Genomic DNA, 21,988 nt, shown 5'->3' on the forward strand with positions numbered 1-21,988 from the left:
TATGAGAAAAAAATAACAAAACTGTTCCTCAACAGTTGAGACAAGGGCTGTTCAAAGTCATCGCATCTCAGAGTGTCAATTTCACTTCTATAGACTACCTTTTAGGTATCGTGTTAGTTGCCATGGATCAAGGAGAACATATGGTATTTGTCTTTTTGGGATTGTGATCCTTGCCAACCATGTGGGAGACCAAGATTGGGTTCCAGGTTCCTGGTGTTGCCCTGACCCAGATCTAGGTGTTAGGGGTACCTTGGAAGTGTACCAGAAGAGGGAAGAGTTTTCATCCTCAAAATGGCTCCCCTCCCAACTTTCTCCCTTTCAAATAAAACAAATTACAAAATATATAGTTTACATGTTGCGAGAACAGTTTTCAGAGAATGAAATTATATATATATATATAGTGAATTACAATATTCCTGTTAAATGTGATCACCTTTTTGAAAATATTCCATGCTTTAGGTAAAGAAGGATTTCCTTTTTAGAAAAAGAATATAGAAAAGTTCAGATACTTAAGGGTAAAACAAGATTTTTATTTGACTCTATGAAACTCATAATATTTTAGAAGCTCTTTGATAATGTCTGGGAAGCTTTTTGGTGTGTGCTTTATACCACTTTGTCCTTTTAAGCTATCCAGAAAGCCACTGGTGGCTGTAACTCTTTTATCTAGTATATCTAAGTAGAGAGCAGGTGCTGCTTTTGACCTGTATTAAACAAGCCTTTATTATAGGAAAGTTATTCTTTTATACTCAGCCTGTACACACTAGATCTTTCCCACCCAAAATAATTTTTTTTTTCAAAATGAGAAAAGAAAATTTCTGTGAAATAAGAAAACTTGCTTGGGAAATAAAAGAAAGTCAAATTGTTATGTAGAGCTATGTAAAAGCTTGGAAAATAACAGGTTTGTGGAGATTCTATTATTAGTCCCGTTCTTATTTAAGTCTATTAATTTCCAGAATGGTCATTTCTGAACTACTTGAACTATTCTATTGCTGGTACTAAGAAGATTGTTAGTACTCATAGGAGAGAATATGGTGAAGCAGGAAAATGGGTCTCCTGAACTTTGGAAACCTAAGTGCAACATTATTCTTCTTGTGTTGGTTGGATTGCCCTGGGCAGGTAACCTAGCTTTTTAGAAGGATAGTTTGCTCTCCTGTCAGGTAGGGATAATAATAACCTCCCTGGGGTTATGACTGTGGAAGGGCTGCTATGGGGATGCAATGGAATAAGAGTTGTCAGAGCATCTTTCAAACTGAGGTGCTGTGCATGTGTAAGTTGTAACAATATATGTGAGGGTGAGAGACTGCACACGCATGTGCAGCTCTGGAGAGTATCAGACAGCAGGTGGAAAATGAAACGTGTCACGGTGACAGGATTGTGTGCTGCGAAGGATGTCTCAGGTATCTAAAGTGGCAGCCATTTGGATGGGGATGAAAGGAAAAAGATTGAAAATATTTGTACCCGTTTTCACCTAAGGTAAATTTGAAAAGCTAAAGCCATGAGAGGAAGTTAGCTTGGCAATTATTGATATGCCTGAACTCACACCTCATCCGCCACGGTGTCCCAGGAAGGGAGCACATTTAAAGGAAGATGGATTACCACATGCACCCCCAGAGCAATTTCACTTTATTATTTCCCAGTTAGCAGACCCACCAGGTTCTGCACAGTCTCTTGGTCAAACACACAAACAAAATCCATCTTCATGTTGTAAGTTTTAGAATTGTGCTTAAAAAAGTCTTTGGGACAATTTTATTTAGAAATCTCAGAATGGAAAGCATTCTCTGTTTGGCCCATATGTGTAATGACAACATTAAGTCTCAGGGCACTCATTATGAGAAAATGCTGAGGTCTAAACTCAAGCTTAGTGAAGACTCCCCCCTACAGCTTCTATCACAGAGGTATGAGGTTGTGTTAAGTTGGATCATGGATGCATGCAAGTGTCCAAATTCTATTTTTGTGGAAAACAATTGAAAATTAGAATGCCACGTCAGAAAATCAAATTTCATTGTCGAATTCTGCCTACTTTGTTAGAATTTCTGTTTGCAATATTTATAATTATAGAAGAAACGACTTTTTCTGTGAGGTTAGTCTGTTAGCATGCAAATGAGACTTGTTTTCACTTATGAATCTGTTGAATTGCTTGGACTTGTTATATCGTTCCTTTCTGTTACTTTGCTCAACTATCTCTGAGTCTCCAAACATTCTTGCAGTCATGGAGCTGTACATATTGACCACTTACCACTGGAAGTATACAGTGTATTGACCGGTTGTAGATTATTTGAAAGTGAGCATAGTTTCAGAAGTCCTTGTCTTGCAATCAGACCCTGCCATTTTCTGTCATTGTAGCCTTGAACCATAGTTTCTTCAATTGTAGCAATTATCCATGAAAACTTCTCTTGCCTTACAATTCAACCAGCCAAAACCAAACAGAACAATGCATGCGCATGTGCTCGGCAAACAGTGGAGTACCACACCAGTGCATAATGTTTTTTGTTACAATGGGAAAGCCTAACACTGTCTACCAAGGATTCAAAACAGTGAGGAAGCCGTCTTTCACACACAGGTCTCTGAACATTTAAATTCAGTTGTCTTGGTGGTTTTTGTGAAATTAAATTTGCTGTTTTTATTTGGTTGGTTTTAGACAGGATAATATACTTTTGCAAGTGGGAGCCTCCTGTAGAATCAGAAACACCTGTGACTGGCCAGGAGCCAAGAGATAGGAGCTCCCGTCCAGAGGGTTCCAATCTTATGAGTCTTGAGTGAGACATCTGCCAACCAGTAAGAAGTGTAGATGGGGACTAACAAGCTCACTAGGGCAGGGCATTAGGGGTCCACGCACTTAGTTTGGCTGTGCTCGGTGGCCGCAGAGTAAGTGTGTGTCTCTTTTTGTGATGACAGCAGGGCAACAGTGTGGATGAATCTGGGAAGATAGTGTAAGATGTCCATGGTGTAGAGTGTGCCCACCAAGGCTGTGTGAGTCAGGTCAGTATTTCTATAAGAAGCCGCGTGGAGAATGACAGAATGGCCAGAGACAGAGTGAGATAGAGGTCCAGGAGAGCTGAAATTTCATTTCCTGCAATATTTCCTTCCCTCCCCAGCCTCTGGTAACCATCATTGTACTTCTAACTTCTGTGAGATCATCTTTTTTTCCAGCACCACATAGGAGTGAAATCATGTGCTACTCATCTTTCTGTGCTTGGCTCATCTCACTTAATGTAACGTAATGACCTCCAGTTATATGTTTTTGCAAATAAGAAGATTCCATCCTTTTTTTTAATGGTTGATGAGTGTCCCTTAAATATATGCAATTTGATTATGTCTGTCAGTTTATTTTTAAAGCTCCATCAAGATTTTAGGACTTACTTTAACTTCAGAGAGACTCATAGATAAGGTCTCATTACCACACACTGGTACTGAAAACTGTTTCTGCATTTCTATTGTCATCTATCTGTAAATAAGTTCAGTGTATGTCTGGTAAAATTGGCCAAATGATTACTCTATCAAGCTGTAAGATGGGGAAAGTTCCATTGTACTGAATCCTGTTAATGAGCTGAATGACTTGACCTCTGTGTTCAGTACAGGGATAGGCGCAGAATGAGCATTTGGTTCAGTGGTTGAGAAAATGCATTGTGAGAGGGGATGCCACATCCCACATCAAAGTGCTCAAGTTTTTGTCTCTGTCCATTATCTATCTGTCTCTGTCTCTCTGTCATTCTCTTTGCCTTTCAAATAGAATGAAATTTTTTTTTTAAAAATGGGATCAGTAGAAGAGCCTCCCCAAACTAACTTCATTTATTCTTTTTAAAAATTTTTATTTATTTATTTAAGATGTAGAGTTACAGACAGAGAGAGAGGTCTTCCATCTGCTGGTTCACTCCCCAAATGGCCGCAACAATCAGAGCTGAGCCAATCTGAAGCTGGGAACCAGGAGATTCTTTTGGGTCCCCTATGTGGATAAAGTAGCCCAAGGACTTAGGGCACTTTCCACTGCTTTCCCAGGCCATAGCAAAGAGCTGGATTGGAAGAGGAGCAGCCAGGACATGAACCAGCACCCATATGGGTTGTCAGTGCTGCAAGCAGATTCTTAGCCCTCTACACCATAGGACTGGCCCTCATTTATTTTTTTCTTTAAAAAATATTTTATTTATTTGAAAGGTAGAGTTATACAGAGAGACAGAAAGACAGAGATGGAGAGAGAGAGGGACAGAGAGAGAAAGATCTTCCATCCACTGGTTCACCCCTCAAATAGCTGCAGTTTTTGAGAATGGGCCAGGCCATAATGTCTGGGACTGAGTCAGTCTGGAACTCCATCTCCATCTCCCACATGAGTGGCAGGAGCCCAGACACTTGGATCATCTTCTGTCGCATTCTCAGCACAGTAGCAGGGAGCTGGATTGGAAGTGGAGCAGCCAGGACTAGAAATGGTGCCCATATGGGAAACTGGCATCACAGGCAGTAGCCGATTGTGCCATGATGCTTGGCCCCTCATTCATTCTTTTTTAGGCGAAGGAAACCATGGAGAAATGCAAGTGTTGTACCAGTAATATCTTACCTATGCCCTATTGTTTAAATGTTAATTTACTGGTCGTTAATTACTAATTCATCCATTTATTGAGTGAATCAACAAATAATCGTTGAGTGCCTACTAAGTAGGAATGAGAATGAAAAGTTACTTAATTTATGATTTATGACCATTTTTCAAAGAATTTATAGATTAATGAGAAAATAAGACATTTACAAACAAAGAAATAGGAATCATGATTATCAGAAAAGTGGTTCAAAATTTTAAGGATACTCAAAGAGCATGTTTATGTGCAACTAGGGAAACAGGGATACATTAGAAAGGTGAGCTTTGAGTTGAACCCTCCAAAGTGAAGAAGATTTTGAAATAAACATAGAAAGTAGAAAGGCATTCATGATATAAATAAGTTACACTGTAGACAGTGATGGAGCAGAATAAAAATGCAGGGATGGAGAAGTGAGAAAATTATGGTTTGACTGAAGATCAAGGTTTAGGTAGAGGATTGACACTGTCTCAATCCCTGGCTGGCAAATGTTATTGGGAAAGATAGTCCAATGTTTATTAAAAGTTTTGGAGGAAGTATAATTCAAAATCTTGAAAACTGCTGAGCCTTAGACCTTATTTAGATGATAGAAAGAAAGGTATTAAAGATATCAGAACACAATGGGGAGACTGATGTGATGTTGATAAGGAGGCTGGATGGAGGCAGGAACACCAGGTAATGCATTATTGGAAAAAAAAAATGTGTCCAAGGGGAAAGCTAGAGAAGAACAGAAAATGGGAATGAAAATGGAGGGCAGATGTCAGAGGTACTGGCAAAGTGGAGTCATCAGTCCTTGGCACTTGTTTAAATTTAAGTTGTGAAATAAGGAATAGAGTTAAAAATGACTTTGATATTTCAATCTGGGTAACAGGTAGACTAGAAATGTGACAGTTACAAAACGAGGAAGTCTAGAAGTAGTTTCCCAGTGGGGGAGTGAGTGATGGTTTCATTTTAGGCTGAACCTAGAAATCCAGGGCAAACCTAAAGAAACATTTTCACAGGTATTTCCTACAGAAGTAAAATAGGTTGTTCTGTGACAAAGTCCTTTATGTACCAGAGAAGACTAAGATATATAGATATGAAAGGACAAGTAATAAATCAAATTTATGACACTGAGAATCTCCTCAGTAATGAAGTTTTACAATGAACTCATCTTTTCCCCATAGAGATCTATTAAAGACACAGATCTTGTATCTAAGAGCAAAACATCTACTAGAATTGCCTCTTTCACTTCAATGATGAATATTTGGCTTACTCAACTTAGATGTGATCTTGGATAATGTTTGTTATTCAATGCTGTAAGTCTTTGGTTATAAACAGTTTTTGTTGTCTATTCATAAACTCAAATAAGTCAGTGAAATGTTATTGACTTCTCATGCTTTTGCTTTCAAGTTATTTAGTATAATTTAAAATAAATCTGAGTCACAGGAAATCAGACTTATCCAGAAAAAAAATAAAAACAAATATTTGATAATCCCCAGGAATGTTTGATAATTTTTTTTTCTATGTAGCAGAGTACATCTGCTATTGAGAGAGGTTTATATTTAAATTGTCTCCCTTCCACCCTCCAAAAAGCTGTCAATATATCTGGTAAGATCTGACCTGAAGGTGTTTCTTTATGACTCTTCAATGAAAGATTAGCTAGTGATACATTTGAGGGGCAGATTTTGATTGTTTCCTAAGGGTAAAAGAGGCACCCTCCCTGAGGTTATGCTCAGAAATTAGCCCAGGCTGATTGTGCTTTTTCTGCCAATCACAAGAATTAAGAGAAAAGTTAGAGTTGCTGCCAAATTTTCTATCCTCTTGGAGTGAAGCAGCTAGAATTGTACATTATCTGGTCTTTCTGTAGGAAAGGAAGCCACTGTGTTTGTGGTTTCAGCCTTTTTCCTTCAAAATGCCACTTACAGGAGTTAGCAGGAACCTCTTTAAGTTCCCCTAGAGTTTTAGCAATCAAAATCTACAAAGCAATTGTACTTTTAATGTATGCTTTTTTAATTAAAATGGAAGTGAGATGTGTAAGAGGCATAAAAGAGTACATATGAATAATTAGGAAAGCTGAGTCAAAGAACTAATTATACCTTGACACTTCCATTCTGCTGCTGTAAGGCAGAGTGGAGTCCTTGCTCTGATTCCCTTATGCTCCCTGTTTTAAGAAAAGAGCAAACCTCCTACCTCTTCATGTATCTGCTTTTGGTGCATGGCTTCCAAGCCATGCCTGCAAAGCCAAGCCCCTGTTCCCTAAGTCCCAGGTTCATATCCTTGGATTCCTAGAGGACATACCTACTCAAATTTCACGTGTTTAATGTTCAATGCAATTTCCTCTCTTCTCCAGATTTTTACTGCTTCAAATTCCCTAGACCTCTAATCTGCTTGGGGTTGATCCTTGGGCTTCTTGCTGTCTTTTTTCCCCCTAACCAGTAGTCATATTCTACTGTATAATTAAAAACTTTGCTTTAGATTTGCTTATCCAACATTATTTGCACTATAAAGTCAAACACTAAACCTCCCCTCTTCCAGTCACACCTGGCCTTTTATCCTCCTTTTTGAATGCCATATTCACTTTGTCTCATGGAATATCTGTGCCATTTCCCATGTCTGTTACCTCCATTTATGTGATCATAAGTAATATCTCTTGTACTTTCTTCTGCTCTTAGCTCTTCTGTGATGCTCTCCTTTTCAACCAAGGTCCACAAAAACTTTTCATTTCTCTGATCTTCTAAGGCATATTGAACCTGAAACTGCAAACTGGCTCTTGACCTTCATATAAATTTATTTGTCTGTTAATCTGTTTGCATCAGATTAGAAAATATTTACCAGGTAACTTTCCTGTTTCTATGACCAGATCCAGTGCTGCTTTGGTGTCAAACAGTATATCAAAGGAGCCCCTTGCATTTCCATGTATACTATAATGCAATATGTACTTCAAGTGCACCAATGACTGTAAAACAAATCAAATAAAATGAGTGTCATGATAGACTTGTAATTTTGCCATTTTGTTATTTCATTTGTACTAAAAGCAAAGCAGACTTCTCATTCTTCTATGTTTCTCAGTGCAGTCAACATAGAATGTGGTACACCATTGTGTGTAGTAGATGCTGGATGTATCAACACAGACATCCCTGGATGAACCATGTGCTGAGGACAGGCTGCTTAGCGAGTGCTTGACATACATTCTCTGTAATCCTCGTGGCCTTGCAAAGTAGGCATTATTATCATTTTACAGATGATATGTGAAACCATCAGTGACTTTATATAACTTGACCTGCCTTCACTAAGACAGGCAGTAAGTAGCAGAGCCAGGAGTTTTAGCTTGATATGACTAATAGGCCTGTTCACTACCACTACTCAATTACTGGGGAATGAATGCTTGCAATATCACCTCTGGTCATCCACAGCTTTCTCTAGGGGAACATAGCTCTCATGTATATGTGGTGCTGGAGATGTGAATATTGTTGAGATTTCTTTAAGAAGATTGTTCTTCAAATATTGGAGATTGACTTTATATGTATTCTCTATATCTTTTTCTGAAAAATGCCCCAAATCTATCTTTGCCTTATTAATTAAATACCTGGCCTACTTAGTATGAATAAAAGTCAGACACTCAACTCAAGGAGGTAATGGGTTAGCTTCAAATCTATAGGAAAACTTGGCTCTTAGTGGATGTCCTTCATGGCTCTTGTTCACACACAAGGTCATTAAGATCTTTACATGCATAGGCCTTTGCTTGCAAGGACCCATTAGTGCTAATGGGTCATTTTCCCTCCATCACTCCAAGGATCAAAAGGAGAAGCTGCATCTTTGATGAAGTGGTGAAAGTACATAGGGCTTAGACCACTTACGGATTTCCTTTGTTCTGTTCATATAGAAACCCACCAAGGCACTGTAGACCACAGCTATATGAGGAATACACACACACACACACACACACACACACATGCACACAGTACTAAGTGGTGGTACTAAGTGCAGCTTCAGTAATGAAAATAAAATGAATCCTCTACTTGTAAAGACAAATTCAGCCACTTAGGTATATTTGAGGCTTGTATCCTGCACTGCCTAGACTGATATTTTCTGCTCTTTATTAACACAGGGGAAAGATTATTCATGCTCTTCATTAAGCTTTTAAAAGTTGGCAGGAAAATAAGTTTGCTAATAGGAAAAATTAGGAATAATGGTAGGAAGTGAGGACGGGAAGGAAGGAAGTACTTTAGAATTAGGTCTCTCCACATGCATTACCTTACTCTTCTTCTCTCTTTCTTGAAGCCTGTCTCTTTTGAACTCACTCCCTCAGGTAACTGACCATCACTTACTGAATGTCCACTGTGCTTAGATCCAAGTACAAGCACTATGGGAAACTCTAAAACAGACACTATCTCTCTCCTCTAGGAGGCTGCAATTACAAAAAGGAAGATTGGTTATCAAAAATTTGGCATCTATACATAACTTTCAGTACTAAGTTCTGTATCTGAAAAGCCTGAAGCAGTAACAGGAATTCTTCACTCGTTTCCTCACTGGTCATTACTATTGCATTCGTTAGACCTTGTGGGTATGTGAGATTTCCAAACAAATGTAGCTCAGTGAATGAATACAAGGAGTGTTTCTTTGCATTGATATCTGACATATAAAAATATAAATCTCAGCCCATCGTCTCTAATGTTCAAGAAAGGTAACTTTCTCTATATTCTAGAACTCATCTTGGTTTCTATTTGAGCTCTGATTTTTTGAATTAGTGAAAATATAATCTCTGGTCATTTTAGTCACCTTCATTCCCTGGAGTTATATCTTAATTATTGGTGGCGGGTGCAGCTTCCATTTTAACAGATTTTGGGAGGTAGAGGGAGATTGGATGGAAACTGATCTCAGATATTATATTGTCAAAACTCAAGTACCCACTGAATTCTTACCTAGCATCTTCAATTTTGTGTGCATGACTTCACCAGGTCAGTCTTTTCCTGCTATTTCGGTGCCACTCTGGAAATTACTCTATTGCTTCCACAGCACAGTGGAGTACACAGAGTTCTGTGAGGCCGTCTAAGCTCCTAGCATGTCTGTATCTCCCTTGCAGTCATTTCTTTTCTAGGATCTCACTGCTGCCTTTGGTTTGTCCCGAGAAAATGCACACAGATCTATGTTACTCTGCTAAACCTACCTGAGATTTTGACACCCACTCGAGCTGTGCCCTTAAATTAGAAAATGATGAATTCTTTTGGCATTCACTAATGACTGTGTTTGCACAACTGTGCTCCTCCAACTTTATCTCTTGCTTGCCCTACTTAGGAGGACATAGGAAGTTTATCCTCTGATTTGTAAATACCTATGTGTATATTCTGTCTGTTTCATTCCTTGAAGAGGTTTGGCTTTTAAGACTCAGATACAGAAGGCATATTTTCTGTCTTTGATTTCTGATTCTTGTTCTTTCTCTGAGGCAACTAAAATACAGTGGCTTGACATTCCAGTGAGAGGAAAGACAAAGGAGAGAATGGAAATATGGAGGGAAAATCGAGTAAGATTTCAAAAATAGTATCCTGTCTCAGACTAAAACATGCTATGCTGTAATAAAAGATGACAGTTAGTAGTCAAAAGGATTTTTATTTTATTTAAGAGGTGAGGAAAGTAAGCCTATCTAGTCCCAATTACATATGATCAGTGGCATCCTTGTGCTGTGCTTAGAGCTCTAGTTAGTGTGTCAAGGGAACAATGTTCTTAGGTTTTAAGGTTAAGTGACTTGAACAAGCCTCATTGTCACTATTTCAACTTACTCACTGATGCAGTTCAGACTATCAGATCTGTGTCTTGATTTTATTCTATTTAGAAGCTAATAGGTTAGCTTAATACTGTTCATTGGATGCTGGCAGAAGACACAGCATTTTGGGGTTGGAGGCCAAACTCATGGCTCAACAAATAGTCTTTCAGTTCTCCTTTCTCTTAAGTCTCATGGAAAACAACACAGAGGGGCCTGGAACAACATTAGCAATGCAGGGGTTTTGTGTTACACTGGAGAAAAATGGGTCAAGTGACATGAAGTTGGATTCAATGGCCAATGTCAGAGTGAAAATTTAAATGGCATGAGAACTTGAAGGTGTAGCCAAGAACAGCTTGTTAACAGAACAGGTAGGCAGGATCAGTGTATTATGAGATCACTCCATGTTTTCTGCATTGGTAAACTGTTTACTAGAGCCAATGAGTTATACCTTCTGACTGTACCCAGACGTGGTATATGAACTGCAATAAGAAAAGAAAAATCAAATGCGGATTGCAAATGTTTTTTTTTAAGTTGTTATGCATAAAGTTGGGGGATTCCAAACCTAGAGACAAGGAGATTAGAAATCTGAGAAAAATATGTTTCATTAGAATCTGCAATAAAGTTTGGAAAATAAATAGGAAACTTTCTAACAGATCTCAAAGCAGCATAGAGTTGAAAGTGGTGTCACTTTCCGCTAAGGAGAAACACCTGAAGAAGGGTGCAATGTTTGGTTGTAAACAGATATAGGTAGTGAGGAAGCAAGCAAGATGGGTCCAAGCTGGGAAGAGTATGGACATTCATTTTGCCATTACAGAGAAATTCTGTGTGGCTGAACAACCCAGAGTTCTCTAAGCAATGCATAAGCTTGGTAATGCCCATAGACTCTCGTCTATGTTTACTTTGACAGGTGCTTCCAATATTTCATTTAATTCACTCCTGGTAGCAATTCTATGGGATGGATCCTACTGTTCTCATTTTAGAAATGAGTGCACTAGGGGCCAGCATTGTGCTGTAGCAGGAAAAGCTGCCGCCTTCAATGCAGACAACCCATATGCCTGCAGATCTTCCATCTGCTGATTCCTTCCCCAGATGAGTGCAATGGTCAGGAACTTCATCGGGTCTCCTACTTGACTGACAAGGTCCCAAACACTTGGACCATCTTCTGCTGCTTTGCAACACAGGTATCCCATATGGTTTGTGTCCCTGCTGCTCTTGCTTCCAGTCCAGCTCCCTGCTAATCTGGGAAAAGCAGATGGAAGATCTCTGTCTCCATATTTCCCTCACTTTCTATAACTCAGATTTTCAAAGTAAATAAATCTTTAGAAAGAAATGTATTACTAATAACCAGAGAAACTTCTGGAGGCCATAGAGTTGGTAAATAACTGGGCTCCAAAATTTTTTTAGAGATTTATTTATTTATTTATTTGAAGTCAGCGTTACAGAGAGACAGACAGAGATCTTCCATCCACTGGCACTCCCCAGATGGCCGCAACTGCTGGAACTGCACCAATCTGAAGCCAGGAACTTCTTATAGATCTCCCACATGGGTATAGGGGCCCAAGGACTTGGGCCGTCTTCTACTGCTTCTCCAGGCCATAGTAGAAAGCTGGATCAGAAGTGGAGCAGCTGGGGCTTGAACCAGCACCCATATGAGATGCTGGCACTGTAGGTAGCAGCTTCACCTGCTGTGCTACAGCGCTGGCTCCGGACTCAGATTTCAGTGCAATGGTTGTCATCTTCATGCCCGCATAGGCATCTCTTCTTTCCACTTGGCCACACCACATCCAACTCCTTCAATTTTATGTGGACACAGCTTTCAGAAATTTCTTCCAGTGCCAATATATTTTAAGGAAAGTATCTAGTCAGAAACTTGCTTTTTAATTAACGTAAGAAAAAATAATCCTCAGAGTTTTGTTCCCTATTCTACTGTATATTTAAAGTCAGTACCATTTCACTTTTGTGACAAAGACTTTGATCTTTCCACAGGTGACCTGTACATAGGAGGAGTGGCTAAAGAAACATACAAATCCTTGCCAAAACTTGTCCACGCCAAGGAAGGCTTTCAAGGCTGCCTGGCCTCAGTTGATTTAAATGGACGGCTTCCGGACCTCATCTCGGATGCTCTCTTCTGCAATGGGCAGATTGAGAGAGGATGTGAAGGTACTAGATCTCTGTATTTATACCCTACCTAATTCTAACTCCCCCTACAAATGAGACCAGGTCTCACTAGCCAGTAAAATTATTCCAACTGGTTGAACTCCCACTTAGGGTTGTAAATTCTTATTTGTGTTTTAAACTTTTCATCCCATGAATCTTACATTTTCCAGACTGTTTGTGCACCTACACTAATGCCTGTTGTAAAATGAGAGGTCTATCTATGACTTTTGTTATATTCTGCTTCTTTGCATTCAACAGTTCATTTAATTACTATGTTGTCTGTTCTGCATTGATTTATGATATTAAATAGATACCCATTTAAACTATAAAATAACTTGTTCCAATATTAATAAACTCTAGTCCATTTTAAAAATCTGCATTCAATAAAGTATAACAAAAAATGAAATTCAGGCCGGCGCCGCGGCTCACTAGGCTAATCCTCCGCCTAGCGGCGCCGGCACACCGGGTTCTAGTCCCGGTCGGGGCGCCGGATTCTGTCCCGGTTGCCCCTCTTCCAGGCCAGCCCTCTGCTGTGGCCAGGGAGTGCAGTGGAGGATGGCCCAGGTGCTTGGGCCCTGCACCCCATGGGAGACCAGGAAAAGCACCTGGCTCCTGGCTCCTGCCATCGGATCAGCGCGGTGCGCCGGCCGCTGCGCGCCGGCCGCGGCGGCCATTGGAGGGTGAACCAACGGCAAAGGAAGACCTTTCTCTCTGTCTCTCTCTCTCACTGTCCACTCTGCCTGTCAAAAAAAAAAAATAAATAAAAAAAAAAAAATGAAATTCAGACCCTCCAGTCTCAAATCTCAAACTGATTTGTGTGTACCTGGCAGCAGGAGTATATCTTGTATATTATCAGTTTGCTTTAGTAAAAACAGGTCTCTTGTATTCCTCAAAGCTCATACTCCATACTATACCAATGCACCCCAATATCCCCTGTTCTGTTGTGCTATCAGGCCATGATTGCTACTTATATTTGGGAACATTTTCACTTCAGCACCTGAGATCATTTGAGCCAATTCTCCCTCCACTCCGTAAATGTAATTTAATCCCACTGACACGATTTGTGTAGCTCAGGATGTATTGCTACTTCTTTAATGTTGTACAGGGTTTAGACCATTTTGAAAAATTTGGATTCATAAAATAAAATATCATAGGGAGGTGCAGAAGAAAGAAGTGTGAATTCCTATCACCCAGGTGATTATAAATCATTTCTTGTCAGCCAAAACAACCCTATTATATATAGCAATTACCTAAGTACATAGGAACTTTGTATTTGAAAATCTGTTTTTCTCTCTCTGCAGCATAAGTTTCCCTGCAAAATCAGGTGAAATCAGGCTGTTCAGGAGAAGCTTGTTAATGAAAGCCTTTGTTGAATTCATTTTTAATGTTATTGTCACATTTATTTTTTTGTTTCACATTTTGAAATAACACTTTAGTAAAATGAAGAGAAATTATGTGTTTTCTCCTTTTACCATTTTAGCAAATGATGCAAAATTGCTAAGTGAATGAATTCCCTCTAATAGATGGAAATAAAGAAGTGGGAAATGACTTTGGTTCTCAGAGTGGTATAATTAATGAGAATATGTAGAGTTTTTTTTTTTTTTTTAAGTAAAAAGTTGCTACAAACTCATTTGAAAAGTATTTCTCAAACATATGCCTTTCTACAAGTTGCTTGGCAAATGACCATTTCTTGGAGGCAGACACATTTACAACTAACTACCCACAAGATAGAAAATAAGACACAAATACACAAAATCCCCACCGCTGACATATGATGTGAGTGAGTGGGTGGAAGGAAAGATAAATGGGAACAAGATGTACTAACAAAGGATATTTGTAGTTATGGTATTTGGTGGTGTTTTCCAACATAATCTATTAAGTTATTTTATTATGATGACTAATTACATTTTCCTGGGTAGCCTTGATGTACTATTTAAATACATTCAGTACATTAGAACATTGCTTTTTCCTTACCTTATCTAGGATGCTTTCAATATCTGAGTTTTAGGAATTCTCACCCTTTTTCACTTCCTTTTCTTTACTCTTAGAATATTACCATGCTCCTGCCTTTCTATCCTGAAACTTCCCTAATTCTTTCATTCTAATATCAAAGCTAACACTTTTAATTTATGATTGTTTCTACCTTTGATGATTACTAAGAACTGCCTTAAATGTACCTATCTTTGGTGAAATTGATGAGATTTACATGTTGTGGGACTAGTGATTAAATTGTGGATAAATTATCTTTCTAAAGATTGTTGTGTCTTGACATTTCAATACAAATCATGTTGGAATCACTTAGCTGCCATATTTTAATGTAAATGTTTTCATTATTAATTTCAAATTTACAAAATAAAAATTTTGGGGTAGCGATACAGTTCCCATAAGGCTTTCTTCCCACTGCCTCTATTAATATCTCACATTAATATATTGTCAAAATGCACCACACCCAGCTTCTCCAATTTTTTTAAAAAGATTTATTTATTTGAAAGTCAGAGTTACACAGAGAGGAGAGGCAGAGAGAGAGAAGTCTTCCATCTAATGGTTCAGTCCCCAATTGGCCTCAACGGCTGGAGCTGCGCTGATCCGAAGCCAGGAGCCAGCAGCTTCTTCCAGGTCTCCCACGTGGATGCAGGGACCCGAGGCTTTGGACCATATTCTACTGCTTTCCCAGGCCATAGCAGAGAGCTGGATCAGAAGAGGAGCATCCAGGACTAGAACAGGCTCCCGTATGGGATGCCGGCACTTCAGGCCAGGGCTTTAATCTGCTGCACCAAAGCGCCGGCCCCATTCTCCAATTTTTTAATCCAAATGTTTTTTATCTTTCCCACCCATCTTTGTCTCTAGTAATTAACATTCTGCATTTATGTTGAGTTGTTTAAATGTAAACAGTATAAATTTGGCATAAACACTAATAAACTTGTCAAGGTTTTGTGTCATTCCTACCCAGTTACCCGCAAAGCTTAGTGTCCCTTGTATGCAAAAAGTTCTTTTCTTCCCTCAGTACTCACTTGCTGCCTTTCATTTCTAATACATTTCAGTAGGCCACTTTTTATAAAAATCTTATTTATAATATATTTTATATATAAAACGCATTGAGACCCCTATCTTAATCCGTTTAATGGTTCCCAAACATTACCCTGTATCAGAATCCCCTGGAAAATTGTTAAAAGCCCAATTACTGAACACCAGCCTCAGGATTTCTGATTCACTAGGTGTGGGTGGGACACTTACAAGTTCTAACAAGTTCCCAGGTGATGCTGGTGCTGTTGGTCTTGGGACTTGACTTTGACAGGTACTGCTTTGGTTGCATTTCCCTGCTTATATGACATAAAACAGACAGGTAATCAACCAGTGAGCAGTGCCCAAAAGTCAATATGCCTTCTCTACATAAAGTCTGTGAAACTTTTCATAGATAACCTTTTGTTAGAACTGTTAACATACAGCCCTAAAATGTCTTATAAAAATCTACGGAAATGCTTCTCTTGGAACAAGCATTTCATGAAATACTCACTCCATATTGGAGTGCCTGATTTGAGTCCCAGATACTCCACTTCTGATCAGGCTTCCTGCTAATGTGCACCATGGAAGGCTGCAGATGGTGTCTTGAGTACTTGGGTCCTTGACCCCCGGAGGGAGACCTGGCATGGGGTCTGGGGTCCTGACTTCAGCCTGGCCCAGACCCAGCTGCAGAGAACATTTGGGGAGTGAAATAGCACATGAAAGATTCTTCTCCATCTGTCCCTCTCTCTCTCTGCCTTTCAAATAAAATGAAAAAAAAAAATTCAAAAAGGAAAAGAATTATTCCCTTGTTGATTATCATAGCTCCCATTGATTAAGCACCTGTGGCAATGTACTATTTCATTTAATTCTCAAAACTATAAATTAGGCATCACATTTATTAGATGAGGAAATTGAGCTTCAGAGATGTAGTGACATCTCAAGATCATACAATTAATAAGTGGATAATACAAGCTTCAAACCCAAGTTTCTCTTACTTGGAAGCCCAGACATCTGACTGTTTTGCTCTGTTCTTTCTTTGGAGATTATAGTTTTACCTTCATTTTCCTCCCATTTTCAGAAATGTGCTTATTTTTAATCACTTAATACAAATGTCCTTTGGCTTGTTCCCAATTTTATTCAGTAATAAGATAAAAGGGACATTATGTAACTAAATGGAAAATAAATTTGAAAGCTTTGTCTTGTGCAAATGCCTGTCAATGTTTAAATATTGTTTTCAGAAGGTGAGTACTCTGAAAAATGTGTCTTGTCAGGCATAGACATGCATTCTCTTGGAATACCTGAAATAAAAAAAGGTGTCATGATAATGAAAGTAATAATAAAAATAAAGCATGTCTTTATGCTCAGAGTGTTGGCAAGTATTCAGAGTTACTGCTCTACAATATGGGCAGATCCATTTTTAGAATTGCAGTGCTACTATTTTTAGAGTTTAGCGTTGTGTAGAAATTGTACTTCTGATCAGTATTGGAATAGGCAAAAACAAAGGTATGGGTCTTCATCAATTCTTATTTCTGCTGTTTCCTTTTGCTCCACAGATCAGGGAACACATAGCCACTTAGTAAAACAGCATCTGACCTAGGCTGGGCAGACACCATTTCCTGCTCCTTACCTTATCTGAGGAAGAGATATTTGATGTTATATTGCTTTGAGGATTTTATTTTTAAAAAATGACTATTTTTAGTCTCCAACATCACAGCATAAAAATAAATAGACTAGGTACTTCTCATGGGTTGGAGCAACAATAAAAACTGAGCAATTCTTAGCTCTTTGATGCAGTAGTTGAAAAAAATCTTATATCTATACAAGTGTCCAGAATCTGAGAGATTATTATTAATACTACTAGTACGTATGAAATCAATTGTTGTTGTTACTGTTAGGATTAAAGTCTAATTAGGATTTACACTATTATGGTATCTGAATTTGAGAAAATTCACCTATATTAGGCTAACTTCATTAATTTTTAAGGAAAAATACCTTTACTGAGAAGGTTGTAATACAAAAATGATTATAGGGTACAGGTTTAAAAAGTGCTTTGCAAAAGCATTATTCTATAGAGGCTAATTAGAGATAATTCCATTTTATTCGCTAACACAGGCACCTCAAAGCCTCTTACTATTAACAGCATTTAATTGGGCCAATGTCTGTATTTTCATAAAACCCCTAAGACTGTATTTACTAGAAAAAATTTTAATTTATATTCTGAAGCTCTTGCTGTAGCCTACATTGTCTTTTCACCCTTCTCCAAGATAGTCCTTATTAGTGAGGTCTTGCTGTAATAAGTATTCATGAAAAAAAAGGTATTCATGGGAAGTCTAGAAAAAGACAAGTTTGCAGGTATAGGAAGCACAGAAATAAGTTTGAAATCCTTATGTGGAATATACCCAACCTGATTAGAGCAAGGATGAACGTTTCCCTCTGAAATCCTACAGACATTTTCTTGATGATGAAGGATTATATTACAGTTAGTTTCTTCCATCCTTCTTTCATCCACTTAAAATGGTACTACACATTTTGATACTGTGTGTCACTCCAGAATCCAGCTGTTGGCACTGAAGGGTTGGCACCTGAGTTTTAAGTCTTAATTTTAACAGAACGATAAAGGATCTAGAGGGGAAAACAGAAAGGGGTAATTGGTTTGCTAATGACCAGAGTCGGCACCCACCATTTCTGCATGTGACAAATGGTACTGCATGTTCTAAACAGGCAACACAGTCACTTTGGTAATGCATTCACATCTTTGCAAGACAGGAAAAAAATGAAAGCCCTTTCAGTTTTCCTTCATTACATGTCATTGGCTCAATTAAGCGTTATGTATATCAACATATATACTGTAAAATTCTAATAAATTATTGCTTTCTCATTTTTGGCTTCTCTTAAAATTTATGGCTGTTAATATTAATTTGCTGTACATAGCATTTTCTTCCCTTTTACAGCAGCATGCTTTTTTGAATCTGAACGTTCTTCTGTGTTGGCCCCATTTCAGTATTGCTTACTAACATTTACTATATTTTGCTTTTTTTTTTATTTTGCTGACAAAGTTGCATTGATGAAAGCTGACTTGCAAGGTAGATAGCCCTGTGTGTATCAAACAAGACTGAAACCCCATTTGACACAGTGGAAACCCTCAAATAACATTTTACATTTTTGCAGTAACTGTTATTTGGGTTCAGACTTTATGTTTTCTTGAACATTCTTGAACGTTGTGCAAGAAACCTCATTTTGTAGCCTAGTTTGCTTAAAAGGCTTTCAGTCTTGAATATGTTTGTATAGTGATTACCTTTAGTGCTTTGATCATAGTGTTTTCAGTTCTTTGTTTTTCAGTGTTCTACTTATGATTCTTTAGAAATAGACTAGCATTCTTTCACTTGTATGTTAAATGGGGGCATGTCATTTATACAGACTTTTTTGTTATATGTTTAATTGCATGACATTGTTTAAGCATGTGAATCGATACTTGCCAACATACCTACCCAAAACACCCAGCAATCATAACTTTATTCCTGGTTTGTGCAGGGACACTTGTGGATCTTCTCGGGTACTTTTGCATAACTCGCTTCAGTTATTTTGCTGATCTTTATTTCAGTTTCATGAAGTTACAATCTCCATTACTCATAGTGTCTCTATTCATTGGTCAGAAGTTAAGGAGATCCATTTATTTTCCAAAATCCAAATGGCAGAGACTTATTGGTGCTGTAATAAGATTACCTGCTACCATGATCATACTAGAAGCTGTGTACTTGCTTTTACTATTTGCTGTTTTAGTTTATTATTATGACACATTCTGTCCTGTACTTGAAACCTAAGAAAGTCTTCACCTTATAACTTCTCAGTTCCTAATTTAGGTGTGTGAACTAGAACTTTCAAAACTAGTTTGGACAAAGTCATTTGAGGTGTTGGCAACTACTATATGTGATTTAGCTCAAGTATAAAACACTTTTTAGATTGTCTTAAGAACCCAAATTTCTTTTTCGTTTGTTTCCCAGGGCCCAGCACAACCTGCCAAGAGGACTCCTGTTCCAATCAGGGCGTGTGCTTACAGCAGTGGGATGGCTTCAGCTGTGACTGTAGCATGACTTCCTTCAGTGGGCCACTCTGCAATGACCGTAAGTACCTGAGTATGGACTGATACTCACCGTTACTTCCAGTTACTGTTTGGTATTTAGGATCTGAATCTGGGAGCCCTCACGTTCTGAGTAAGTTGTTCTGTCATGACCAAGGAAAGTAGTGGTTTATAAAGAAAGGACTTTTTTAAAGCACTGAATTATTATTCAAGGATATTGTTAGCTAAATCCTGTGATGATCCTTTGGTTTTCAATTGTTTGTGATCTTTTAGCTTTGTTTCATTTTTACTGATAACAAAAAGCTTTTTTGTTTGTTACATAAGACGATTGTCCCCTAGTTTTTCAAAGGACCTTTAATTCCATGTGATTATAACTGAAGGCTGTGGTTTTAGGGAATGGTTTCAGTTCTCCTGTTTTCTTTTTCTCTCTCTCTGTTTCTTTAAGCCACCTACTATCTTTTCCTTTAAAAACAGTGTTTAAACTTTGTACGTCATGTACTCTTCCTGATATTTTTCCCTTGTAGTTTTCTCCCTGTTGTCTCACAAAATGACAATAAAACACAGTATTCATACTATGTCACGGTGCCTAAGCTATTTCATAGTTACTGGTTCCAAAGCTATACCATAGCATCAAGGGGTTTGAAGTGCATTTAATTGTGATGACGTTTTGCTCCTTAATTTCAAATACACTCAATTTTATAGTATTTCATCAACATGATAAAAGCATTTTGCACAAAACATTGCATTCTGTATAGTAAGATAATATTCTTGATGGAGTCTCTTGGATGTTACATAGAGTGCATGTTTTCTATTGCAATGATACAACATGTAAGCGGAAGCTTTTGAATGATGGTATAGGGGATGCCATGACTGAAGGCTTGGGCTTTCCAGGAGAGGCTGGAATTAAATATGGACTTAGAGTAAGACTAGGATTTCTTCATTTTGCCATTTGTGTATTAGTGACTCTGTTCATATGACTTGGTACATATGTCATAAGTCAAGTGGGGGCAGACTAAATATTGTACTGAGCTGAGTTGTTGCAACCTAGTAATATAGTACAATATACCAGCTATCTCAGTATTCTAAAAAATTTGCTATAGAAAGAATAAACAACAAATATAAGCAAAATGCAAAGTTAAATCATACTTAGAAGAGGCCATTAATGGCCATGCAGCTATGAAGAAATAGTAGTCTCCATCCTATCAGTGTCACCTTCCATAGAATTATAGTAAACTTGGAGCAGTGAACATGTATCCAAATCACCAGACCTTTATAAATATTGTGTTTCTGCAAATCGAGTCATACTTGAAAACAATAACAACATTTGGAGTTCTTCAAATAATGTTACACAAGGATTCATTAATACATATACATAAGCAAGGCAAGGAAAAGACTTATAAATGTTTTTCAGAATGATATGCATGCATAGCCATAGAGTACTAACTTCTTACATTTGCTATTGTCTTGTGTAAAAGGACATAAGCTTTTTTTCAAGGAGAAGCAGAAGACTGAGAAAATTTGTTATGATTTTACTGTAGTGAAGTTTTAATCCTGACTATGATCCTGACAGATGTATGGCCACATGTGGTAGTTAAGAAGGATTTTTTGGTATGAAAATATTTTTCATTTTGGTAAAGGACATTCTCTCCAGAACTTTGCTTAATCTAGTTTCCAAGTAATACAGAACAGTTGCCATTTGGTTACATCAAATTGTTTATTTTTCAATACTAGTTAAATAAGAAGAACATCATTGTCTGTAGGTATTTATTACACTTTTCCTAAAGGAATGTCAAGGTCCGACCTTGTATGGAACACAGTTTTAATGCTACTCTTGGATGATAGTAATGGTGGTGATAATGATATTTGTTATTTTCTTCTAAATAGGTAAATGTCATTCAGTAAATATGTCTCCTGATATGCCTTTTGCACAAATCAGCATTAAAATTACTTTGGAGAGCTCTCAGAATACATGCATTTTGAACAAATCATTATATCTTAGTGGGTTTCCTGGAAATGTGAAATGGTTCTTTGGTTTGTACATTGCAGTTCCAGTGGTGAGGAGATGTAGGTAAAATCAATATTTAACAACTAATCTTATTTTCATGTCAATTATAATTTGTAGAACGCACAGTAGTAATTGTTACTTTGAAAACATGCTGTCAATATGGCCATACAAGTAACATGCCACATTTTCCTTTTTAAATTGATCCAAATAAATCTTTTGTTCACAGTTATTGTTTTTCTGTAGGCGGCCCAAATAGAATTCATGTGATTTCTAGGATTTTAAGAAGCTATTTTTCTGCTTAGAAGTTGACTTAACATGAAAATCATTTAGAAATTTTCATTTCTTAATGAATTTTCATGCCTTGCTTAGTTATTTATCCATAAATTCTGTGACTGCAGCTTCTAATTTCATAGAAATCCAACAAAAGAAAATGTGAACAA

The 21,988-nt window shown here is 37.8% G+C and overlaps 1 protein-coding gene across 25 annotated transcripts in view; it reads left to right on the forward strand.

Annotated features, from left to right (window-relative positions):
• Positions 1 to 21,988, forward strand: part of NRXN1 (neurexin 1) — a 1,235,416-nt gene that overhangs the window by 627,646 nt on the left and 585,782 nt on the right. For all 25 annotated transcript variants that reach the window (XM_089327671.1, XM_089327664.1, XM_051842899.3 and 22 more), the window contains 2 exons: positions 12,292 to 12,465; positions 19,467 to 19,586. In XM_089327671.1, the coding sequence (XP_089183797.1) occupies positions 12,292 to 12,465; positions 19,467 to 19,586 (294 nt within the window). The remainder of the gene's footprint in view (positions 1 to 12,291; positions 12,466 to 19,466; positions 19,587 to 21,988) is intronic.

This window comes from Oryctolagus cuniculus, chromosome 2 (genome assembly GCF_051225735.1).
Source record: "Oryctolagus cuniculus isolate XC-2025 breed Fujian yellow rabbit chromosome 2, ASM5122573v1, whole genome shotgun sequence".
Classification (NCBI taxonomy): Eukaryota; Metazoa; Chordata; class Mammalia; order Lagomorpha; family Leporidae; genus Oryctolagus; species Oryctolagus cuniculus.